At 38.9% G+C, this 24,343-nt stretch overlaps 1 protein-coding gene across 1 annotated transcript; it reads left to right on the top strand.

The window, feature by feature from the left end:
* Window positions 1–4,250: 4,250 nt before the first annotated feature.
* LOC121951680 (vasoactive intestinal polypeptide receptor-like) lies at window positions 4,251–23,811 on the top strand. Its single transcript, XM_042498113.1, has 13 exons — window positions 4,251–4,310; window positions 6,395–6,488; window positions 7,610–7,723; window positions 15,368–15,477; window positions 15,596–15,693; window positions 16,774–16,903; window positions 19,510–19,663; window positions 20,697–20,757; window positions 22,217–22,283; window positions 22,376–22,467; window positions 22,680–22,809; window positions 23,434–23,475; window positions 23,620–23,811. The coding sequence occupies exons 1-13, from the start codon at window positions 4,251–4,253 to the stop codon at window positions 23,809–23,811; spliced, it is 1,344 nt and encodes a 447-aa protein (XP_042354047.1).
* Window positions 23,812–24,343: the final 532 nt, after the last annotated feature.

Raw genomic sequence — 24,343 nt, 5'->3', positions numbered from 1 at the left:
ACTGAGTGATACATGAGCTATATGAGTTATCCAATTAGAATGGCTGGTAAACACAAACCTCTGCATTTATGTTTTGCACATTAAACACAAAGATTTTGATATAAAGAGACTTTGTGGCCTTGAAAATGTGAAGTCTATGTTTATTATTATACATTATGTTTACATGTGACCTTAGCCAGATCATCTGGTTGCATGAGAATTGAAATACTGTGTACTAACAACAACAATAACACTAAGTAATTCCAAACAAATGAAAAGGTAGCACGTCTCAAGTCTTAAAAGTCAAGAAGGACAAAATACTCACATTTCATTTATTTCTTTGGCTCACATCACAATAAACAGTTGTCCTTCTTGACTTGAAGACTTGAGATGTGTTACATTTTCAATTTATTTGGAATAAGCTCACTGGATTTTGGGTTAGGCACTCCACTGAGAATCGCATTGTTGAAGCGCAACTTCTTTTTCAAAGTACACTATATCCATGAAATTTGGGTTTAATTACACTCAATGACTGACTTGGGTTTATGTGAGGCATCCATATCAGGTTTTTTTTTGTTGTTGTTTTTATTGGGCACTTGTCCAACTGTGCACTGTCATGTTAAGTGTCAAATATATTATAATTACAACTTGGATTTTAATGTGAACACTATTTAAAAGTTGGAAAGTCTAATATGACATGAACATGGCATATGAATTAAAAAAATATTACTGCAGCTCATCCCCAGGGGAACATAAATGTGTGTACCAGATTTCATTGTAATCCTTCCAATAGTTACTGTCATATTTCAAATTCTGTACAAAGTGTCATCAAAGTGTCGAGGTGTTTCATGGATCAAGGTGGTGGACTGGACTAACCAGCTGACAGACAGACACTTCCATCCTGTACGCTAACATGCTTTAAAATGATGTGGATGACAAAACCATTGATTGTAGGCAGTAAATTTTCAGGGAAGTGCTACTAAAAAAACATCATCACTATCGTGTGTAAGCTGCAGTTTTGGTGACTTTCACGTTTTCATTTCAATTGATATATGACATGCTTGACAAAACACTCAAATGGCTTATGATGCACCTTTAACGCCCACAATATTATATATATAAAAGCATGTGTTTCAAAAAAGCAGTACAGAGCTGTTTTTTTTGGATCTGAACAGATGGCATTTTTGTGATTGCAAGCTTGACAAAATCAAATAATATTCCTTGTCTTATTTTACCAAGATTTATAGGCACTCTAAAAATCAAACACACACACAAACACACACACACACATTTTTGGTATCCCTGCTGGGAAGATAATTTCACTCCATGATATTCATTTCAGTTTGATGAGTTTGGTGCACCTTCATTGCCTCCATTACATTATCTAATTTGTTGACTGACAGCTGGCAGGTCAATTCTGACATTAATATCAGGGCCTCAGTGTACCCTTCAGGTAGCTTGTGAGGAGGCAGCGTTTTTTTGCAGCAATTGCCAACGATAAATAATTCCCACTTTCATTTTGAGCAGTTAATACATTCATTACTGTATAATAGATCCTTGAAGCTTCTGATTGGCGCCATATTTCAGTTGTCATGTTTAGATTTTGCGGAAAGGCTTGTATGATTGCTTTATGGCACAACACAGGGAGGTGTCGCTGATCTAACTGTACAAGCAAAAGCTTCCATGGAAAAGCTTTTCTACAGGAAAAATGTAAACAGGCTTATACTTTTTGGAAGCAAAAGGGGTTTGTGAGTAATGTGTTTTTCATTTGAAAACACCTCTGCAAAATGGTTTGAGGGTTGTAAACATTGGTGGTGTCAAATATTTGTTGTAATGACACCTGACACTTTTGATTTAGATGCTACGATTTAATGACATTGCTAAAAAATTAACTCACCTGTAACTTTATGCGATTGACCATAAACAACATCAAAGTACTTTGTATTAGAGGTGAGGAAGTGTGCATGCAGATCACACCTCAGAAAACAACACAAGAAGCACAACAAAAAGGGGCTTTAATCATAAAATTCCACTAGATACATCCAACTGGACACAAAAGCTCAAACATTTTTAACTTCATCCCAGGTGAAGGGTATTTTGACATCCATCAAAGCTTTCATAAGCCACGTTGAGTCACCCGCTGATAGGTAAAACCAAACCAGTAAATCATAAGGTATAGCATATGCTGTCACTGGTGGAGTCAGCGCATGAGAAACAACGGCTGGTTCTGTGCATTGTTTTCAGTAACGTGTATTCCTCATGGTTGGAAGTAAATGACACACTCCTCATCTCTTCACACTATGCACACTGATGACAGAGCAACCATCTGACCAGAGACAAACACTCTGCATGTTTTTCATAATGCAGAACTTCCAGAGGGAAGCAGACATATTTTTTAGTCTTCCCACGCTGTTTTTTTAAAATGAATTACGAGCTTTACAACTCTCTATTCTCCACATCAGATAGCTGCAGCCACATCACATACATTGAATATGTGCACCATGCATCATTCTCTGAGTGTACGGCATTATCTTATCTGAGAGCAGTGTCAGCTAATACTGGCTCCATATCTGGAACTGAGAGGGACTGGTTTTTACCGCATGCAACTATACAGTTCATGTGACTGTCTACTGAGTAGGGTCTTCTTAGCCAATAATTAATAAAAAACTGTCTTCATGGTTCTTGTGACTATTTTTGTTGGACGGTTTACTATTTTTTAGCCTTTGCTTTACAGCTATCCGTATATGCACAGACAAATTACAGATAGAAACAACATTAATTGTCATATGATGTATAGGTAGAATTTTACTGTTGTAGCTCATTATGTTGTGTCTAACTTTGACTTCTTTATATACAGGTAGATTGTTCAGTTCAGTGGTTCAGTGGCTATAAGCTGGGCCCTTCATAAAGGTAACACCTTAAATTGTGGGGATCATGAGATGATTTATGGTAGAGGAAACAAGAAAAAAAAGGATATAGTCCTTTCTGATGGGGAGCTGAAGCCGATATATCACCCTATTGAAAGCTACCAGACTCCATTGTCAAAAGTAAATTTTACCTGGCTGAACATGGGAGTTGCTGGTCTACCACAGCCTTAGTCTGTTAGTTAGTTTGTGTTATTGTGTGACTTTAGTGTTTTGAAGGAATGGTTTTGATTCACAGACGAGCAGCTGTGAACCTGTGTTCAGTGAAGTATGATTACTGTTTTTGTCAGTGGAGTTTGGTGGCTTTGAAGAGGGCAACGTAACAGCTTGAGTTTCCCATTAGAAAGGACATTGACAGCAAGATAAAGCAATGCTAATATTCTACTTATGCATATACTTAAACTGTTACATATTTTTGGGGGGTAAAATACATGTTGCTGCTTCACAGCAGTACATTGCTCAGCTTCAGTAACAGGAACTGCTTGACCACCATCTACTATAGGTAATATACACTGACTATGGAAAAGTATCTCATAAAGTCTCACTTAAAAAAAATCCCACCTGAACTATCCCTTTAACCTGGGCATTTTAAAGAAATCTTATTATTAAATTATCAAATACTTACACATTTCTACATTAACTATTACTTCAAATAAATGTAAAGGAGTACAATATTTGCCTCTGAACTGTAGTGTAAATATGTATATTGCAAAAATACTTGCGTAAAGTACAAGTAGGCTACCTCAAACTGTACTTAAGTAGGCTTCTTTTCAGCGCTTGAGTAAATGTAATCAGTTACTTTCCATCACTGCCCTTTTTGAAACTCATGAAACAGGAATCCCCCTTTCACAGGGTTATACAAAGAGTTAATAAGCTGCAATAAAACACATCACTGCAGCCATAGTTATGAAATAAATGCGTATATTGTATTACAATAGACTTTTCTTACATCAGCCTTCATGATAACATTTTTGCTTATCACAAATAGGCTATACAGAGGGAAACAAAGGCTCAGACATGTTCTTGTTTGATTTTACGTATACAGCAATCCCTTCTTTCTTTGTTACTACATATTGAAGCCCTCAACCGCTGACGTTCACAGATGATCTGTCATTGGTTATTTGTTGGTTGTTCAAGGTAAAGCCAGAGTGGGAGTAGGAGTAGGAGGAGGAGGAGGAGGAGGAGGATGATTTCAAGAGTGGAGCAACTCTCTTCACTCAGAGCGAAAGTACGCACAGAGTCAGTAAGGAGACCCAAACCAACCCGGACTATCTATCAGTTCTCCGACTTTCCCCCCCTATTCGCTGTCTGTTAGTCTATTTTAACGAATCAGCTGCTCTAAACGATATGTTGCTAGAAGTTTCGAAAAGCTTGTTCATCCTTCTCTCCTGCATGTTGCTGGAACCCGTGAGTATATTTCAACACTTTTGACTTCTCTCATCACTTGACCTTGGGCTTGTTCTCAGCTATGCGTCATTTGCTGACCTTTTTTTTTTAGCAGTGTGAGATTGATCAAGTAGATCTTTCAAGTTAGAGCGTAGCCTTCGGGCCTAAATTGATGCGCACACTGGTGCGCACGTAACCTAGTTTTGGATGCAGGGCGCACCGATGTGCCCTAAAGCTTGATTCAGTCACTGGTCAACGTGTGGAGGGAAGCTCTGCAGAGGGAAATATTGTCAGTTACTATGCGGGATGTACCAAGGAAGTATTTGGATCTTTGGTAAGCTTTTCATCATCAAAACTTTTGTTATTCAATACATTTTAAAACAAATGTTTTCTTTTATATGTTTTCTAAGTTTTTAAAATCAATTGTGAGCTCATTTATCCCCATCACAACACCAGCCTCCTCACTCCAGGTTCAGCTTTTCCCAGGGGGGAAATTTTGCTGCTTACAATAGTCTTTTCTTTGTCTCATTAGAAATAATTTAGCTTTTCATTTGGAGACTACTGAATTCTGCTATGTTTCTCCTAAGCCCCAAAAGAATATCGCAGCAGGAGTTATTTTGCTGTGCTCACAGGTTTCTAAGAAGTGAGAAAAGTCTGAGAACACCTAAAATCCACAAAGCTGAGACTTGAATTTGATCACTGAGACAAAATTCTGAAATTGTGCAGGATAATTTATAAGCCAATCAAATTTTCTTTTAGATGTTAAATTATTTCAGATGAATGAGTGCAGTGCAGTAAGATCTTAAATTAGGACTGGATTGAGAAAAGAGGAAAGCTATATCCTAGGAGTTAAATGTATGTGAAAGTGGTCAAAATGTCATGTTGATCTTAAATTGAGCTCAGTTATGTATAGGAGACATAGGCCGGACAAAGAAAAGGTCTTATTTTGAGTGTTCCTCTCCTCTGGGCTGCTTTGTGTGTCAGTGCCCGTGGGCAAAACCTGTGACTTTTTAAATGACATTTGGCACCAAAGCAAACCGGTGGGCCAGGCTGTGAATGTTTTTATGTGACATTCATGTGTTTTTATGTCCTAGCTGATCTCTTTTCATGACTACAATTAAGGTGAATTACCAGGAGCAGTCACAAGGTGTGTGTTAGTCTCCTTGCAGGACACCATAGTAGGGACTTCCTTTGTTAGACTCTGTACTCTCTGGTCTACAGCATCCTTATCCACCCCTGTCTCATGCAGGGAACAATATATTATTCCTGGTGGTCAGTGCCCTTAGAATAGTGTGCTTGCTTTCACATATGTATTTGTATACACTCACAGACTGTTTCAGTGCCTCAGTGTTGAAAATAAAGAAAAGGAAAAGTTGGGTTGTTATTGCTGGTGGGGAAGGTAGAAAAATAATGACTATGATCATGCTGATGGAGTGCAGGAAGTTTTCTCCTGATACTCCAATGTGCACTGCCTAAAGCGGCGCTGATCCATCACTGACAACATATTCTCCAATCAAAGTCCAGGGGTGCACTGTGGGTGAAGTAAGACGTGCTATGTAGCCTAAGGACTGAGATAAATCATAACTCATAATGAGAGAGTCACCTTGTGTGTGCGTGTGTGTGTGTGGGGGGTGGAGGGGTTGGAGTCTAACAATAGCTTTATAGTACCAGTCTGATTAATGCACATAGAGAGGAGACTCATTCACCTAAGTGAAAGCAATAAATCTTGTGATCCTGCAGAGGGAGTGCATATTCTCTGCTGGGGAACCCTCATGGATTGTGCTTCATGATGAAGATTTACTCCGAACACGCACATGCAAATCCGAAGGGCACGATGGTTGAATCACAGTCAAAAGATTGATTTTGTGTCTGCTGTGTATGTGGGGTGGATAGATGAATGATAGCCGGGGTCCAGCACATCTCAGGAAGATCCCAGCGGAGACAATAGATGTGTCTTTCTTGACATGTGAAGCATCATTGAGAAAGTGCATGCAGCATAGCTCACACAGGGTTTTCTAATAGACAAATAATGTGCAACTGGCATTTTCAAATGTCACTGGCCTCAGAGGTATAAGTAAAACACATGTAAAATGTTCTCTTTGCAGGTGTTTTCAGTGCAGAGTCAGATGTGTGACATGGTGAAGGAGATAGACAAGGAGAGGAACCTGTGTGAGGCTCAGATTGAGAACAAAACCACAGGTATGTAGTTTTTATTTTGTGCTTGACAGGCCTTCATATTCCTGGCTGCACTTATTCTGTTTCACCATTTGCTTAATCCACAAGGTTCTGATTGAAGTAACACAACAAGCTCTAAAAAAAACAAAAGCTGTTCAGCACTCCCCTCTCTGGCTTTACATTACACCTTGCATGACTGAACACTGTTTTCCACATAATGCCAGCCTCTCGTCGCGTGTGCCTTGGTTCAGTTTCAGAGTAAACTTTCTAATTGATCACATTTTACCTCACAAATATGATTAAGAAAAATACAACAGCAAGTGTGCAATTATGAAACTCAATTAGCTGATTTGTTGTTTCAATTTATGTTGATGAAGTTGGAATTACATGTTGCTAAGTGGGGTGTTGCATCCTCACAGCACGCAGCTCATAATTGTTTCCTACATAGAGATAATCATGCTTCATTGAGCTGCTATTACCTCTGTGTGTAACCGAAACCTCATTGATCCTCACTGCATGCGCCAAGAGACTCTGTTTACTTTCACACAACCAAAAAGTCATTAAACACTCATTATCTTTTTTTTTTTTTAAATTTCGATATTATTTTGCTCCCTATAGATTCCATCAAATCTAAATGCTACCTAATTCTCAGGGTGGTGATGCAAATATCACCTGCTAAAATGATTTTTCATAGTGATGAAATGGTGAACAGGTGTTGTTGTAAAAGTGCCTAGTTCTGATTCTGCATCCTGAGATTGAGAGGACAGCCACGGTGCTCTGTTGAATTCAAATAACAGTGTGTAAGGAAAAGGACAGGGAGTTGTTTTATTATACATGATGGTGGGGTGTTAACTCAGGTCAGCCGCTGTAATGGACCCAGGACAGCTGACTTGAACCAACACATTTTGGCTGCCATGGGAACTGGAGTGCTCCACCTTCACCTGAAGCAGGTTGCTTTTTGTCACTGGAATGGAGTCAGCTCATTACAGCTATGCACATATACTGTCAAAAAAAGTTGTGTTATCTTGATTCTTGTGGTGTTTCTTTGTTTGACAATTATGAATATGCCTTTCTCTCTTTCTGTCTCTGTCTCTGTCTCTGTCTCTTTCTCTCTTTCTCTCTGTCTCTCTCTCTCTCTGGGCCAGGTTGCAATGGGACTTGGGACAAGATCACCTGCTGGCCCAGTGCTGATGTTGGAGAGGTGGTCACCATCCCTTGTCCCAAATATCTCTTCTACTTCTCCAGAGATGTCCACACACGTAAGAATCAGGTTTATAAAGTAGTTTAGTGCTTGTGTGTGAGAGGAAAGAAATGGGGAAGGAATTCAAGCAAGTGACAATATAGATGTCCTTTTTTGTGATGGTCGCAAAAGTTTTGGGGGTCTTTTGGCAATAAGTAGACAGTGAAGTCATGCATTGGTCAAAACCCTCATGAACCTTTGAGATTTAAACACAGTTAAACATATGTAAGACAGAAAAACACATAAAAAAACCATATGGATAGTGACACCTGTTACCCTGAAGTTGAAAATGAAAACTGGTAGAATAAAATGCAAAAAAAACCCACTGATAAATAAATAAACCAATGAGAAGACTGGCAAATGCTCAATAACTTCTTAAACAACTTCTGTTAAACATCTTAGCAAGATTGGTTAAAGCTGCTGTAATCAATATTTCATATTGACAAAGAATCAGATAATGTGTTATGTGAAAAAGGGGTCACTCAAAGTGACAAAACACAGAGAATTTTGTTTTATTTTGGCCCACTGCTGTTTGGTTTACTCTTATGGCTCTCATCCTGTCATTTCCAGTTGCAGGCAGCTGTTTTCAGTGGGAAAAGCTATTTAAAAAAAATCTTTTACGCTATCTACTCAGACAGAAGACAAATAAGTATTGAGTATTGAAAAGTAATTGTATAAATATATCTTTTGTGACATTAATATGACTACCTCATCATGTTTGTGACAGATTAGTTCTTAAACAGCCTATAAATATGACACCAAGGATAGTCTTTTTATACCAATCCTATTGATCTCTATGCTTGAGTCTAAGATAAACTTGAAATATAGTGTAAAGGATGCATATTCCTGGAGAAAGGAGTGATGTATATCAGATATTTAAAAGAATGACAGAGATTTTCCAAACATGCCATGCTGTTGAGTCTTTGCTAGTATCATCACACTCCATATGAGACCAGAAATAGAAACTATGAAATATTTAGCCTCCTACTGGCTCATGATGTCATTCTGGCCCATGATCACCTGTTGTTTCTATCTTTCCTGACACCCCATCTCAGATATCACAAAGAACACAACCAAACTGAAAGCACATGGCGCACAGCTGAGTCATAAAAAGGCAAACATCCAGGCACCATCCACACATCAAAGACACATTCTGGTTGTCTTTGTTTTATGCATGGAAAGCCTCACAGGAAACAGTAGTAGTGGTAGTAGTAATTATGTTTCAGGGGAAGCACTCTCTTGAAGATTTATTGACTGAATTGCAACGTGTTTGTACAGAGCTTCCCGTATATCTCCATTTATTAATTAGCACACCGAGTCTCCTCAATGTGATCATGCTTTTTAATGGAGTTGTCAGTTTGTATTCAGCTGGCAGAGAGGCCTCATTTTCAACTTGGTGTCTTAAGAAATGTTCCTTTCGTGGAGTTGAAGCAGCTTGAAATGAGCTTGGATTGGTATAGTTCTTTGATTAGTTGTACTTATCACTTTTTTCCAGTAACAATGGATTGATGTCTATGTGTACCATGTGTTATAGTGACAAACCCACAGAGAACTTATGCGCACTTTGCGTTTATTCAGCTTCATGGAGCTTTTTAGCTTTTTTACCATATTGTTTGTGTTTTCGTGCCAACAAACTTTCATGTTGCTTCATAATGCAGATGGCAGCATTTTCCAGCAGAATACTAAACAAACGTATGCTGCCTACCCATCACCAACAGCAATCAGAAAAAGTGTCACAATGAGGACTCAAATGCAAAACATAAATGACAGACAGGTGTCCAAAGAAAAGTGAGATTTAATGCCAATGAAAATGTCCAAAAAAAGCAGGTAACCAAAAATAAAAATAGTACAGATGAAACAAAAACTAACAGAAACACAAGGAAGAACCAAGGAGTGTTGGCAACAGCAAGCACAGAAAAGAAAGCAGGGAGGATCACAGACAAACTGACAAGGAACAATAGGAAACACACAGGTATATATACATGGTGGGGGGGCAATCACAAGAACAAGACACAGCTGGGGTAGGTGAACGCAGGGAAACACAGGGATTGGCTAACAATCAAACGTGTGGCAGGGAACACAAGGGTGGAGCAGACAAGACTTAAACAGAACAGGTGTGCAGGGAAGACTCTGAAAACAGGGAAGGACTAATGAGACTGATATAAGACAGGTGTGAGAGAAAGCAAGAGCGGACAGACAAAAGAACTAAGGACACAGAGAAACCACAAAGGAAAGTGAGAACTGGTGAGAGATATACAACTAATGAGGGCCAGGTGAAACTAATCAGGGAAAGACGACGGTGGGAAAACCCACAAAGACAGGAAGTACAGTCAGACATGACACATGAGGAGTGATAAAACAGGAAATAAAACATGAATAACATTAAACAAATAAAACACAAACAGAAAACCACATAACAAAGTCTACACTATAACAGAATACTCAGCGTTAATTGTGATGCAATTAAGGTCCATACATAACAGGATTTTTTTTTGTTTTTTTTTAATCGAGTTAATCATCAGCCTACATTGTTGTCTTCAAGAGGCTATACTGGGTTTTACAGCTAGAGTGATGATACTGGTATCATATAAAACTGGAAGACCTGAGGAATCCAGTGGTAATAATGTCATGCTAGCTTGTCACGAATGGAGCTAAATAGCACTTCAAAGTTAGATGCTGTCATTTGATTCCCAATCAAAACAATCTGGTAAGAAATGCTTTTCCTTCAATATGAAGCTCATAACTGTTTTGTAATGCAAAACAATGGAATTGAAAACGTGATAAAAAAATGTGATCAGTTGCTATTAAATATTGAAATTCTGCCATCACTCGCAAATTTTGAAAATGTATCATTTGAAAGCCCTAATTAATACACAATTGTCTGCTTAAATGTTTACCTATTCAATTTTATAACATGCCATTATGTTACATGCTAAGTTAGTTGCTTTGCCTCCAAGTGGCTAAAAAATCCATTAAGATGCACACTTGTGTATGTTGCATGTAATGTATTCTGTCAGACTGTACCTGGCTTTGGTTGTGTAAAATAATTTCACAAACTCAACCCAGAGATGTGCAGTGCTTTGAACAAGTATTAAGTTGCAGGTTACAGCTGTAAGTGACTGCATCACTTTTACACACCAGGCATGAGAGGAACTCACACCAAAGATTTATTATCAGCATGTGAGGGGTTTTCCAGGAACCTATGATGTGACCCAGATGGTAGAGATAGAGTGACCTGAGAACAAAGAGCACTCCAGGGAAAAGAGATAGGGGATACATGAAGAATCGGCAGATTTGTGGGGCTGTAGGTATATTTCACCGACATGTCAAACGTTCACAGAATCAACGCGCCCCCGCTGTGCAGGGACCAGGATGAAGCAAAGGGGCCTTAAAAAAAACGAGATGGGATTATAAGTGGCCTATGCTGCACTGATGTGCATGATATCAATTATGCAGTAAATCAACAAGTCAGTGCAGGGCTCCGCTGGTTAAACCTACTCTGCTCTCAGGGGCATGTAAGGAGGACTTAATTAAGGGATGATGAAGGGTCTGGATTTCTGTGTATTATAAATTACTGCTGCAGTCGAGTGAGAATCTTGTAACTACAAATCTGGCCATTACAGAAACTAAGAAAAACAACCTTGTTTGTGGTGCCTGACCCACTGTGCATTTGACAGATTATTCATTTTATTTTGAAAAGGTCTCAGAACCCTGCGGGGTTACAAATAGATAATATGTACTTTTCAAGAAGTTGCCCTCGTTGTGCATGTAGTCAGGGTTTTAGGTTTTGTTTCAAAATTGTGGTTAGAAGTATGAAGCAAGGGGTTTGGGGGTTCTCCTACAATCTGGCGATTTTTAAAAAATTTTTATTTCACTAATTTGTGGCTTTTCTGAATTTATTTATAGAGGAAATTTCTTTATTTTCCCCAAAAGAAAAGTATTAAGGTAACATATGTTCTAAATAATGAAGGGAATGTGCACATGTTCTAAATATAAAGGGGGAAGTGTCCCCGGTGTCCCCCTGAAGTCTACACCTATGCATGTAGTACAGTGTAAAAAAAATTTTTTTTGACTATTATCAAATGTATTCACTGTCAGTCAATTGTGAAAGACTCAAGTTATTGACACATCCCAAGCCATTCATATTATAAGCCTCACTCACAAATAAAACAAGCATTACGAAACATGGCGCCACAGAGATTCAGGGTCATAAATTTAGTTGAGATAGAGTGTGCCATTCTCATGAACTCTTTACCTAGTAGGTCCAACACAAACACACAGTCATTCATCTCTTTCAATAACACTGGCAACTCACTCTCTCTGCATGCTCAGAGTGCCTGACTGTCAATGGTTTCACCTACATAATATTCAACTCAGCTGAAGCTGATGAGCGTATGCCAAAATGAATCTTCCTCCAAGATGTAATTATTGCATGAAGGATGAAGCATTTGACCATACAATATTGACTAAAAAAAGCCAAGATAAAAAAAGCCTTGAAATTAAAACAATAACTGGGTGATTAACTCGTTTGAGCTCTCCCCGTTGTCGTGCATGACACTGAAAATCCTTGCAGTCATGTTTTGGGGGGATGATGAAAGCATTCTTCTGGCAATCCCTCAAACAAGCCAAATCCAGTGGTGGCATGGGCTAAAACAGCAGGGGCTTATCATCGCCTTTGTGTCTTGTCATATTGTTTGAGGAAGCTAAGCCTCAGTCTTCTCTGCAATACGCCACTCAGGTATTTGTGAGCTTACCATTTTTTTATGCCAAATACATTCTAAGATTTTGGATTGTTGGTCATTTCCCAACTCAGTATTGATTTGATAGTGGCTGTGGAGCGATACGGTTGGGAAATGTGAGGAATGTCCTACATTTAGATTTCTGCAGCAGCATTCAGTATAAGGGATAAATTTGACGTCAACGTGCACAGCTTCCTTTCTTTGTTGACAGGAAAGAAGATGAGGAAATGCTGCAAATAAATTTTACTGCTGATTACAAGATTAGACATGCATCAAGAACATTGCAAGAGGGTTTTTCAGTCTAATTAATGATAAGTGTCTTATGTGAACTTGGTCACATCTTGAACTTCCTTTCACCTTACATCTTTAAAAAACAAACCAAAATCTTCATCTATTGCTCAATATTTTGTTCAGCATTTGCATATGTAGCACTTTTAAAGAAAGCTATTTGATCTGATAGGAAATGCCTTTTAAAATGTTTTTGATATGCATCCAAGTTTCTTAGTATTATTTTGGGCATTTTGGCCTCCAAACATAGGGGTTAAAAAAAGTCCCTGATCTTAACCACCAGGCCATCACAAGGTATCTTTCAATTGTTCAATTGATTTGCTAGACATTTACTAGGATAGCTCTTTGATTGACTCTTTCATTTACTCTGGCCAATATTTTCAAAAGTATGAGACGTAGTACAAAAAAGAGCATTTATCTGATTTTGATGCTGCTTTAGTGACACAGATGCATCATTTTTCTTTTTTTGGGGGGGGGGGGGGTACTTATTGTGCAGCTGTAATTTACTGAGAGAAAGATGAATATATAATGCAAGGGAGGGAGTAAGACAAGATGTGAATCTACAAATTCTTTTTTTTAAGTTTGCTTTTGTATACATTTATTCAAGCTGTACTATTTGTTCTTGTCTGCTCTGCTGAGCTCAAGGCTGCTTTACAGGACTCTATGACCTCATTGACCTCTAGCCTCAGAACTCTGTCCTATTTCAGAGATTTACTCTGCTCTACTAAGCTGTACGATTTATAGATTAATAGATTTAGAATAGAATTCTATTTCTATAGATGTACTCTACAGACCTCTACTCTGAACTCTAGTTCATGGCATTACTCTTCAGAGCTCTACTTCACTGAGCTCAAATCTACTGGGGTCTTCTCCACTTTATAGGGCCGGACCCTACTATACTGCACTCTATAGAGCTCTGATTTAGTGTAATCTACTGAGATCTTATAAGTACGCTGGAGTAACGCAACTGTACTGAAGAGTTGATCTATGTAGAGCTCTACACTGCTCTATTCTGCTGTTTTGTATTCTACTGACCTCTAGTCTGCTGAGCTCTACCCTACTGAGCCTTAGGGTGGTTTCCATTAATGACCTTACCTAGTACTTTTAACCACAAAGTCCAGTTCATTTGATTAGTGAGAACACAAGTGTACCTGACTTGGGCACTGCTCCGTTTTAAAAGGTGGTCTTGGGCATGATTCATGTGTGCTCGGATAAGGTCCACAGCAGGTGTGAAAGCAACTGTGTCTGTATATTGTGTACTGTGATCACTGCCGTTATAATAACATAACCTTTGTCACTGGTTAGGCATGTCCTCAAGTTTTAAATGCACTGTAGAAATCAAAACAGTATTCTAGTCAACAACCGGTCTGTTTCTCACCTCATGGACCACCGCAAGTCGCAGTCAGTGAATAGAGTATTGAAGAGATCCCTCAGAGCCCTATGTCTCTTCCAAAAACTTTGTATCCACACAGCATGGGACCAATTCCTCCTCTGAGCTGAATGGTAGATGATAAAGCAGCACTCCGTTGTCTACTTGTTACACTGGATTATACACTGAACCACACGGAACATGTGCCTATTTAATGGCGTGAGTGGTTGCTTCTTCTTCTTTGTTTGTATTGGCGGATTGCAAACCAACTAGGTGCATACCGACACCTACTGTATCAGACTGTGTACAAGCACAAGTGCACTAGGGCATGCAATGATGTTACTAATGGTTAAGTTTACTGACTTCATACTTGGGCACAGTACGAAACAATCATACGTAATGTGAAGCCACCCTTATTTCGACTGAGTCTCTAATCTAGTGTACTCTACAAAGCTATATGATGCTTTACTCTACCCTACTGAGCTCTAATCTACTGGTATCTACTCGACAAAGCGCTTATTTACTGAGGTCTACTTTACTCTGCTGAGCTGTACCCTACTGTACTATACTTTACATTACTCTGATTTAGTGTTATTTACTGAACTCTAGTCTAGTAGCTCTACTGTACTGTAGAGTTGATCTCTTGTCTGTTGAGGTGTAATCTAGTGACCTCTAGTCTACTCTACTCCATTCTACTGAGCTCTAGTCTACTCAGCTCTAGTCTAGTGCACTCTACAAGCTATATAGAGTTCTACTCTTTTCTACTGAGCTCAAGTCTACTGCACTGTACTGTGGGGAGCTCTGCTCTCCTATCAGATGAGAGATGTCTCTCTTCTCTTAATGGTCACTCTAATGCACTTGGACCTTTCACTTCTGCCCCCATGAACAGGCCAGAGTAAAAATATCTCTCTGTTTGACTGTTGGCCTCCCGCTGTGTGTATATGTGCATCCCAAGAGAAATTAAGAAACAGAAGGAAGGAAATACACATGGGAACCATCCTAGAACGTCTGGGCCAATGGGATGACTGATCCCCTTCAGACATTTCTTCCATTTCCTTTTAGTATTTGAAAGTATTCCAGTGAGACACATATACCTCAATTAGGTGTAAGAAGGTGTAGGAGAAGTTTAGCCCTATGGCTCATATAGTGCCCCCCCACCCCCAACACACACATAAACTATATTTTTATAACTATATAAATAATTAAATCTAATTGAAACTTGAGTTGTAATAGTGTTAAATATTCCCTCTGTCCCTCTGCTCTTTAGGTAACCTGTCAAAGACCTGCACTGAGGATGGCTGGACCCCAATCAGCATAGACTCATACATAATAGACTGTGGATACAATCCCAACAACACCATCGATGATAATACGTCGGTATGGCAACAAGAGCTCCAATTTTGTTTAGCCGCATGTTGTTTCTGCTTCATTCTAAATGTTAAAGTCAGTCCAGATGAACTGCTTTCAGTGAGCGTAACTGCTTGTGTTTCTGCAGGGAGAGTTCTTTGATGCGATCAAAGTGGGTTACACCATCGGTCACAGCATGTCCCTCATTTCGCTGACGATCGCCATCATTATACTGTGTCTCTTTCGGTAAGCAGATCCATCAAAATACTACTTAATGTCCCTGCATAAAGACAATCGCACACCTTTTTCCATCATTTAGAGCGATAAAACCTTGTTGATCTCTCATTTCACACCATACTTCCTGCATTTTATAGAGGTTTTACAGTGTTTTTCACAATGTACTGTGACTCAGTCTGATTTTGTGGGACAAGATGTCTAAATTTGACATTATCTGCTCTTGCAACATTTCTCAAACAAAGCGGTTAACTGCAAGTGGCCATAAAGTCAAACCACTTAGATAGGCTGCCATTATTCACAACATGCTTCCTTTTGACCTTCAGTTCTGGGATTGCAGAGAAAAAGTGTGTGTGCACATGCTGACATGACATAGCACTGATCATTAGAATACATTTAGGTGGCTGATGTGTGCACCTTCTAATAAACAGCCCAGTGTGTTCAGTTGGGTGTGTTTGCAGGAGTGTTTGTGTGTTAAGGGCTAAACAACAAGGGATATGTTTACTTCTCTGGGTTATAAAATGCCAATGGTTTGGACTCGAGCAGTGACACAGGATGTAAACAGCGTGTGCTGTTAATGTTCAGCTGCAGACGCAATGTTGAGGCAGCTGGTTGATGCTGTGTGTCATCGCACCCGTCCTGCTGGGATTACTTGCCTGATGGGTTTACACAATTCACCCCTAATCATAAGCTCACCAGGAAGGCATTTGTTTGAGAACACCCAGGAGAGAGAATTTACGTTAGTGACATTTTCCCTCACATATACCCTCCTGATTTGTTCTTGTGCTGAATGTCAACAGTGGTTTTGCCAGATAAACGTATGTTTCACTGGAAAACTACATCCAAGTGTGAAACATACAAAAAACTTTTCATGACCGTAATATGTAGCTTGATTTTAAACAATAACACCACAGAACGGAAGTCTGTGAAGTTTCTGGCAGATATTTCCTTGATATTTATTATTCTTTGGTACAATAAACACACAGTTCATCATATGATTTTCTTAATAGGTCATATTCATATGAGATCTTTAATCATTAAGAGGATTATGCATTTCCTTTTTTGATTTAAATCCCCTCTCCTCCTTTGCAGGAAGCTACACTGCACAAGGAACTATATCCACATGCATCTGTTTGTGTCTTTTATACTGAAAGCTGTGGCTGTTTTCATCAAGGACGTGGTTCTGTATGACGTCGGGGAGACGGACAATTGCCAGTCACCTGTGAGTAACTCAGCTGTGTACTCTACTCTTTCCATCTCATCAGCCAACATGTCCATTTTATTAGCAAAGCTGCACAGTTTATTGATCCTCTTCCCCGCAGAATCAAAACAACAACTCCGTCTGATGTTCAGGCAGCAGCAGGCTGCTAGTTTTTGTCCTTAGCTGAGGCAAATTGCATCTGTTTAATTACTCAGACTTTACTGACATTAAAGCTTTGTGTTGGAGTTTACCCAACATGTGAGTGCTCAAGTGCTTGTGGGTGTAGCAGTGTTTGCCAAGTCCCTTCCACTCCTGAGACGATGTTTCCTCATTCATCTGTCCAGCAGGATGTTGTGAGAGTTCCTGTTTGCTGAACATTAATGTCTGAACTGCAGAGAGCTTTGTCAATAAATCACATTCAGAGTTTTGATATCTAGTTTTAATCACTATGTTTTGACATCATGATCATAGCGACAATATCAAAACGCTATGAGTGCCAAGTTAAGATAAGGAGTTAGATTAGCTACTGGATTGGGTTTGTATAATGTGGCTATTTTGTTTTATATTTGATTGATTAAGTCACCAACGTCTGTGGTGTTTTGTCAGGTCTTGCTCCAGATGAATCAACTGCTTTATTACCAGAGAGGATCAGATCTGCTGTAAATCACCTGCTTTACTATCTCTAAGTGGTGACTGACTGAGTTTATATTCCTCTTCAGGGTACATACACTGGTCCAAACACAGCTGCTTACCCTCTCAGCTTTTTCTAAACTCAGCACTAAAAAATGTAGAAAGCAACATATGAAAAGAGACCTCTTCCTTTACACATCTTGATTATTACTTCATTGTGACGAGCTCTACTCAGCTTGAGAAAATGCTTGTATAGTGAGCCAAAGTGAAAAGGAAAGGAAAAGTAGACATTTGCAACTTAATTTTGTGTTTTTGTGAAAATAACAGAATATTGTTTATTCGATGTCAGTTTCTCAGTGCCTTAGGCTTAACAATGTAGACATCTTAAATAGCCAATATAACAACCAAAAGGTTGTAAAAACGTTAGAGCTGGTTGATAGTTACAATGACAGGTGTGGCTGTAGTGGTAAATACTCATGGGAATTGTTTTTTTTATGCTAGCATATGGGTTATTGCTGGCTTTGTCAAGATCACAAAGGTTTCGGCTTCTTGTAGTTGTGCTCTTGTACAATAGATCTCAACAAGGTTCTTGAAGGAGGTCCCCAGAAAAATGGTTAATGGTGTGTTTTTAACTGTTTCATTTTTTAAAGAAGTGAGCCCAATGAGAGTCAAAAGAGTGGTCCCAGGGGTCACTTCCTCCACACTTATCTCCTCAACTGTTATTGACAACTATAGACTTCTGATCTCACTCATATCTGACAACCCAAATCTTTTCAAATGGAGGTCCCTGAAGCGAAATCTTCATATCATGCATATACATTTAGGGGTACTTGATGCAAAAAAAGTTGATAACCACTTATTTTATAAGATGCAAACCACAGGAAGACTTTGGCTCTCCAGTGTTTCTGTGGCTTTGTCTGGAAATTTGTAAGTCACCTCAAATAAACCAGGTGATATCAGTGGAGCTATCTATGCAATCTGCAGGGGAAAGTGTGCAGTCCAAGTTTGTATTGCACACTGAAAGCGTCTTTCATTTGACCACCAGGGTCAAATGAAAGACGCTTTCAGTCTGCATTATGGGATTGTTATAATCCATTGTTTTTGGGGCTTGATGCATGATTTGATTGACTAAAAGTTTGAATGTCTAAGATTGCTTTTTCAATTTTAATGTTTCTTTTTTTGTTTTTCTGTCTCTCAGGAGTCCTTTAACTTTCTGTAGGCTAGCACAAGATTTACTGGAGTGCCCCTTTAAAGCAAGACCACATGTAACTTTTGAAAGGAGAAATAATTGCTTTCATCTAACAAATGAAAAAGCATTGTTTTGTCAGCAGTACAATATAAACATGGACTCAGATTTTACCTCTTCAGCCTTACTTAGTCTGGTATAGCTTATGATAGCTAATGGTAGTGAAATGAAGCTAGATATTGCTTTCAATTTGCTGACTTTACAACTCTTCCCATTTTGTGCTTCTGTTATACTACGTTTTAAGCCATTGTTGTCATTAGTGGCCTCAGTCTCAGGAAAAGATATATGGGTCCAAGTTATTCAGCACCTGTAGTTGCAATTTTACACTCAGCCAACAAAGACAGTGTCTTACCACGGTATTGTGAGGGGCTTAAGATATAAATATTAATTTGAAGCTCAGAAACACTTTGATTGCTGATTTAATCAGTCTAGGAGTCATAATTAGTGTAATCAACAAAACCATAAGGTAACCCCTGTCGAATTTTGTCTAATTATATTATGCTTATATTAATTGAGATAATGACGGTCTCCTCACTGCTGCTTTTGATGAGTGACTTGCCGACTCTAACAGAATTGTCTCCTTGTAATTGAGTCATGATTACTAATTTTAGAATAATGTGCTATACATTCTCTGTGTAGCCTCATCCACGTGAGACTAAGTTTGTCTTCATTATTTAAATTGTTGTAGAACTGCATTTATCTACATTCTCTGATAATGTAACAAGCCACTAACATCCTGATTCTCCTGCAGGTGAGCTGCAAAGCTGTGGTGGTCTTCTTCCAGTATGGGGTCATGGCGAGTTTCTTCTGGCTGCTGGTGGAGGGCTTCTACCTCCACACTCTATTAGCCGTTTCCTTCTTCTCTGAGAGGAAGTACTTCTGGTGGTACATCCTGATTGGTTGGGGTACGTGCCAGCCTGTATATCATATGTTGATGTATACAGATAGCTCATTTGCAAGGGGATTTCAACCATCCATTTTTCTGAAATGGCAGCCAGGAATAGTCTATTGCCCATCGAGACAATCTGCAGGCAACCGTAATATCTGTTTTGTCTTCACTAACAACAGCCACAACATACATGTTAAGTAAATTCATTTAGAAGTGAGGTTTTATACGTGCACAGGCGAACATTATGCCTCCATCTGCATATGAATTAGTCTTACTGCCAGTTTTAGATTAGCAGCAGCGGGCAGCTGCCACTCAGCTCCACATTCAGTCAAAGCGTCCTGCCATGCCTCTGATGCTCTTGATAGGAAAATAGCTCATTTAACAAATCCGTGCATCTATGGTAGATATATTATGTGAATAAAATGGGTTCCTCCCCGTACTAAGACATCAGACAATTTAGAATTTTGACATCTTTAATGGTTAGCTATTTGGCAACAAGGATGCTGTTTAGACGGCTGTTATCAAATATATGTGGAGTGCTCAGCTTAAAAATATTTTGGCCCTACATTTTCATCTTTTCAAGCACTAACTTTGACCTTTTAGTCCTAAATTTCCAATGTACTTAGCTTTGAAATGTATATTTAAAAGCCATTCCCCAAATTTCGGATGTTCTTTTTTTCCATTGCAGCTATAAAGTTAAGTATAAATAGGCCTGAATGTTGTGTCTACCAGCAAGAAAATGGACACAAGCCTGTGACTTTCCTGTGGATACCCAGGATGAGCCAATATTTGCACACAGCACATATGACTCCAGTTAAAAATGATAAGCATTCCCAAAATGCAATTACTTCTGCTATAAAATCATCCAAAAGATTAACAGTGTACACATGCGCAAGGCTAAACGTCATATTTGGTGGTGATGAGTTACTGTGGTGTTTGTTTGAACAAAGTGGATGTAATTAATTGTTTCTCTCTATCTGACATACTAGAGATCATTTTATTGTTGAAATGACTTACAACAAATTCTGTTTATGTTTTCTTGTTTACAGGGGCTCCAACCATCTTTATCACAGCATGGGTTATTACGAAGGCTTATTTAAATGATCTTGGGTGAGTTATCATTTATCATTGCTTTTATCTGGTTGATTCATGTTATTTATCAGCACAACTGATTTGAACGATACACACAAACACACTCGAGATGTAATAATAAAAACTGGTCTCTGTGGAGGTCTGTGGGGAACTATCAATCTGCAACATGCAAAAGTAGGCTAATTACGTCAGACAAGAGCTGAGCATTTCATACCTTACAAAGCCAAAGTAAAGTATTCTTTTAAAATGCAGTCATCTAAATGTCCCCAGGGCCCTATGTTCCCAAGGGCCAGTCTATCCTTGAGTTTTGAGCATGTGTCTTTTGATTTAAACCAACAGAATAAGAGATTGGGAAGTGCTATCTTTGCAGTTATATATAATGTGCTATATTGAGCATAGATATGATCATTTCAAAGTGAGCCAAGACGAATTAATCTACTGAAAGATGGACAGTGCATCTCCAAGTCCTCCCATAAATTAAACTAAAATAACCCGGATACAGATACGCTGCGGTCTTGCGTTGGTGATGTCATTTGGAGCCAGAGTCTGCACAGTAGCATTCTCCGCAGTATCTAGTTCCCATCCATACATCTGTCGACCAATCACAAGCAGTGACTTGAACACACATCTGTCAATTATCATGTCAAACCCTCCTTTTAAAGCATCAGTAAAACCCAAATTTATCACAAACGAACACATGAACACACAGAGCATGATAAGCACTACCTTAAGTAACAGAAAACATTATTGGGAAAAATTGTTTGAGTATGAGGGCACGGAGTTTAAAACCCAGCCAGCTAGCAGGATGTTTGGCCTCACTTTTGGAGAACTGTCCAACTTTATATTCAGTTTATGGTCAAGACCAGGCTTTTTGAAATGTGCTTTGCCACATGCATTAGTAAGCTAATGTGTAATTTCCTAAAAGAGAGCTAGGCTATGTTAAGTTTAAGCTAGCTAGCGAGTAAGGCACAGCTAGCCTTAGCTAAATGTATTCACTTTTCCTGTTTCCTGTGATTGAAATGTGTGTTTTTTGTTTGTTTTTGCTATCTGACATGGTTGTAGTCCAATATGGCAAATTAGTCAAAAATGAAACCCTTTTATGATGGAGAAAAAGGGTACCAGTCTTGCTAAAAGGTAATTAGTGCTTAGCAGAGTAAGTCAGAACCACAGTCTCTGACTCTCCTGGAATTAATGTGATTCAGTGTGGTTAAACTACTTGAAAAAATCAGATATACAAATATTTTAGATTGCAGATTAATTTATTATACTAGTTCATTAGTTCAAATTGATTCGAATGAAAGAACATGTTGTGTGTGCCCTTTAAAGTAGTCTACAGTTTGGCTAACTAGCCTCAAAATGACTCATCTTAACTGTGTCTGTAGTTACTGCTCTCTGCCTTTGTAGCACAGTTCAAGGGGTTGCTCTATATTAACTTTTGTTTTTTGAGATTTTGTTTGTATTTACTCTCTTCTGACAGATGCTGGGAGATAATTGACGACCACCCATGGTGGATCATCAAAACACCTATTTTAGTCACCATACTTGTGAGTCAAGGCGCCTCTTGATGAGTACTATTTCATTCACAGCTGAGCTCATCGTAATGCAATCACATTAATCAGTCTTTTACTTTCTGCAGGTGAACTTTTTTCTCTTCATCTGTATAATCCGGATTCTGCGACAGAAGATGAATTGCCCTGACATAGGAAGAAAGGAATCCAATCAGTACTCGTAGGTTTTCAATGCAGAATGGCAACATCTCTGTCATAGCATGGGTCACAGTTATTTCTTATCAGGTGACACTGAATAAATTATTATTTTTCTGCCATTATATTGTCAGTGGTGAGTCATCATTGCTCTTGCATAGTGACAAGCACAGCCTTCTGTGTAGCTTTTGTGGGTTTTAACAAGGGTGAATGCAAACCTTTTCTTTACTTTTTCAGGAGACTGGCTAAATCCACTCTATTGCTGATACCTCTCTTTGGCATAAACTACATCATTTTTGCCTTCATCCCTGACCACATCCACCCACAAGTGAGGATGGTGTTTGATCTTATTCTGGGGTCATTTCAGGTAATGTCACAAAACAACATGCATGGTGTTAGTTAACAGTCTGTGTGCATAGAGCTTTCCAAATGTCAGACTGAAGCAGCTCTACTGATTAATTAAGGGATTTAATGTACCTAATCCGTCTTTTGGCTTCTATGTGATTGCCATCTTGTGTTTTAGATTTCTGCCACAAATATGGCACCGGATAGAAATCAAAATGATCCTTTGATTCAAAAAAGTTACATGAAAACAGCTTGGTACCACGAAGACAGTTTGCCTGATTAAGCAAGTGAATGGTTTGTTTAGCTGACATGTTTAATTTTTTATGCCTGAATAATGAGGTTGCTGATTTACAAAGTATTAAACTGAATGTGAATGCTGAGAGCCAAGTGCAATGATGGAAACCTAGCGACGGAAAGTATTCTTAATTTATAACTGTTTTAGTCCAGACTGATATCTCCTGGGAACATTTCCCAGAGATCTAAATGATGAACCTCCTGTCTGAGGCTGAAGTTGGTCATGATCTTACTGTCATTATTCATACACAAGCATTTTGAGTGTTTCCCCAGCTGTACAATCACTGTGGTATTTCTTTTCAACAACAGCTCATATTTGGTGGTACATTTTATCTGCTTTTCTCTTCTTCAGGGCTTTGTCGTTGCAGTTTTGTACTGCTTTCTGAACGGAGAGGTAAGTAAACAAGAAACACAGCTCTTTAAGATGTTTGCTGTCCTTTTTTGTAACTCAGTCTTATTTTCACTCTCCCTCCTGCGTTTCATGCCCTCTTAATACCCCCTCTTCATCCTGTTTGCTATCTCCTCGTCTCTCCTGCAGGTACAGGCGGAGATTAAGCGTAAGTGGCGCAGATGGATGCTACAGAGGTTCCTCGGTGCTGACACTAAGTATCAGCAGCCGTCTATTGGCAGCAACGGCAACAACTTCAGCACCCAGATTACTATGTTGACCAAATGTAGCCCCACAACACGCCGGGCATCTGACTGTCAGGAGCACTTCTCTGCTATCTGAAACCCATCTACAGTTAACAACCCTCTCTGTTTCTATCAGTGGGTACTGAACTGTTGCAGTGTCGTTTAGTTGGTTACCGAAGGTCAATATGACATTTTAGTGCTGACGTAAATACTTATTCATTGTAACTTTATCCATTACCTGTCAAAACATGATCAGATGTGATCAGAAGTGATCTGTGTTGTTCTTGCAAAGGTGACAGCACCTTTTAGTAAGTGGTTTAAATAATTACCTTTACATAAAGGATTCATTTTCAAAAAAAAAGCAACATTTTCACAGACTGTTGTAATGTAGCTTTGGTCAGGAAGGAACTTCCATCGAACGGGAGGCTAAACACTCTGACTGGCACATATTTGATATTTGCACATGGGCTAGTTTAAAACGGACATATCAGCAAACAGATAAGTTTGTACTACAATGTAAAGCTTTGTTGAGATCACATGATCAGTCAGTTGTTGAGAATCAACTGTCAGAATAACATTAACAAAGTCTTTTACTGCTATGAACTCATTTTCAAAATACTGCAGGGAGA

This window comes from Plectropomus leopardus, chromosome 12 (assembly GCF_008729295.1).
Source record: "Plectropomus leopardus isolate mb chromosome 12, YSFRI_Pleo_2.0, whole genome shotgun sequence".
Classification (NCBI taxonomy): domain Eukaryota; kingdom Metazoa; phylum Chordata; class Actinopteri; order Perciformes; family Serranidae; genus Plectropomus; species Plectropomus leopardus.
The sequence above is the reverse complement of the archived record's forward strand: the minus strand, read 5'-3'. Positions and strand labels throughout refer to the sequence as shown.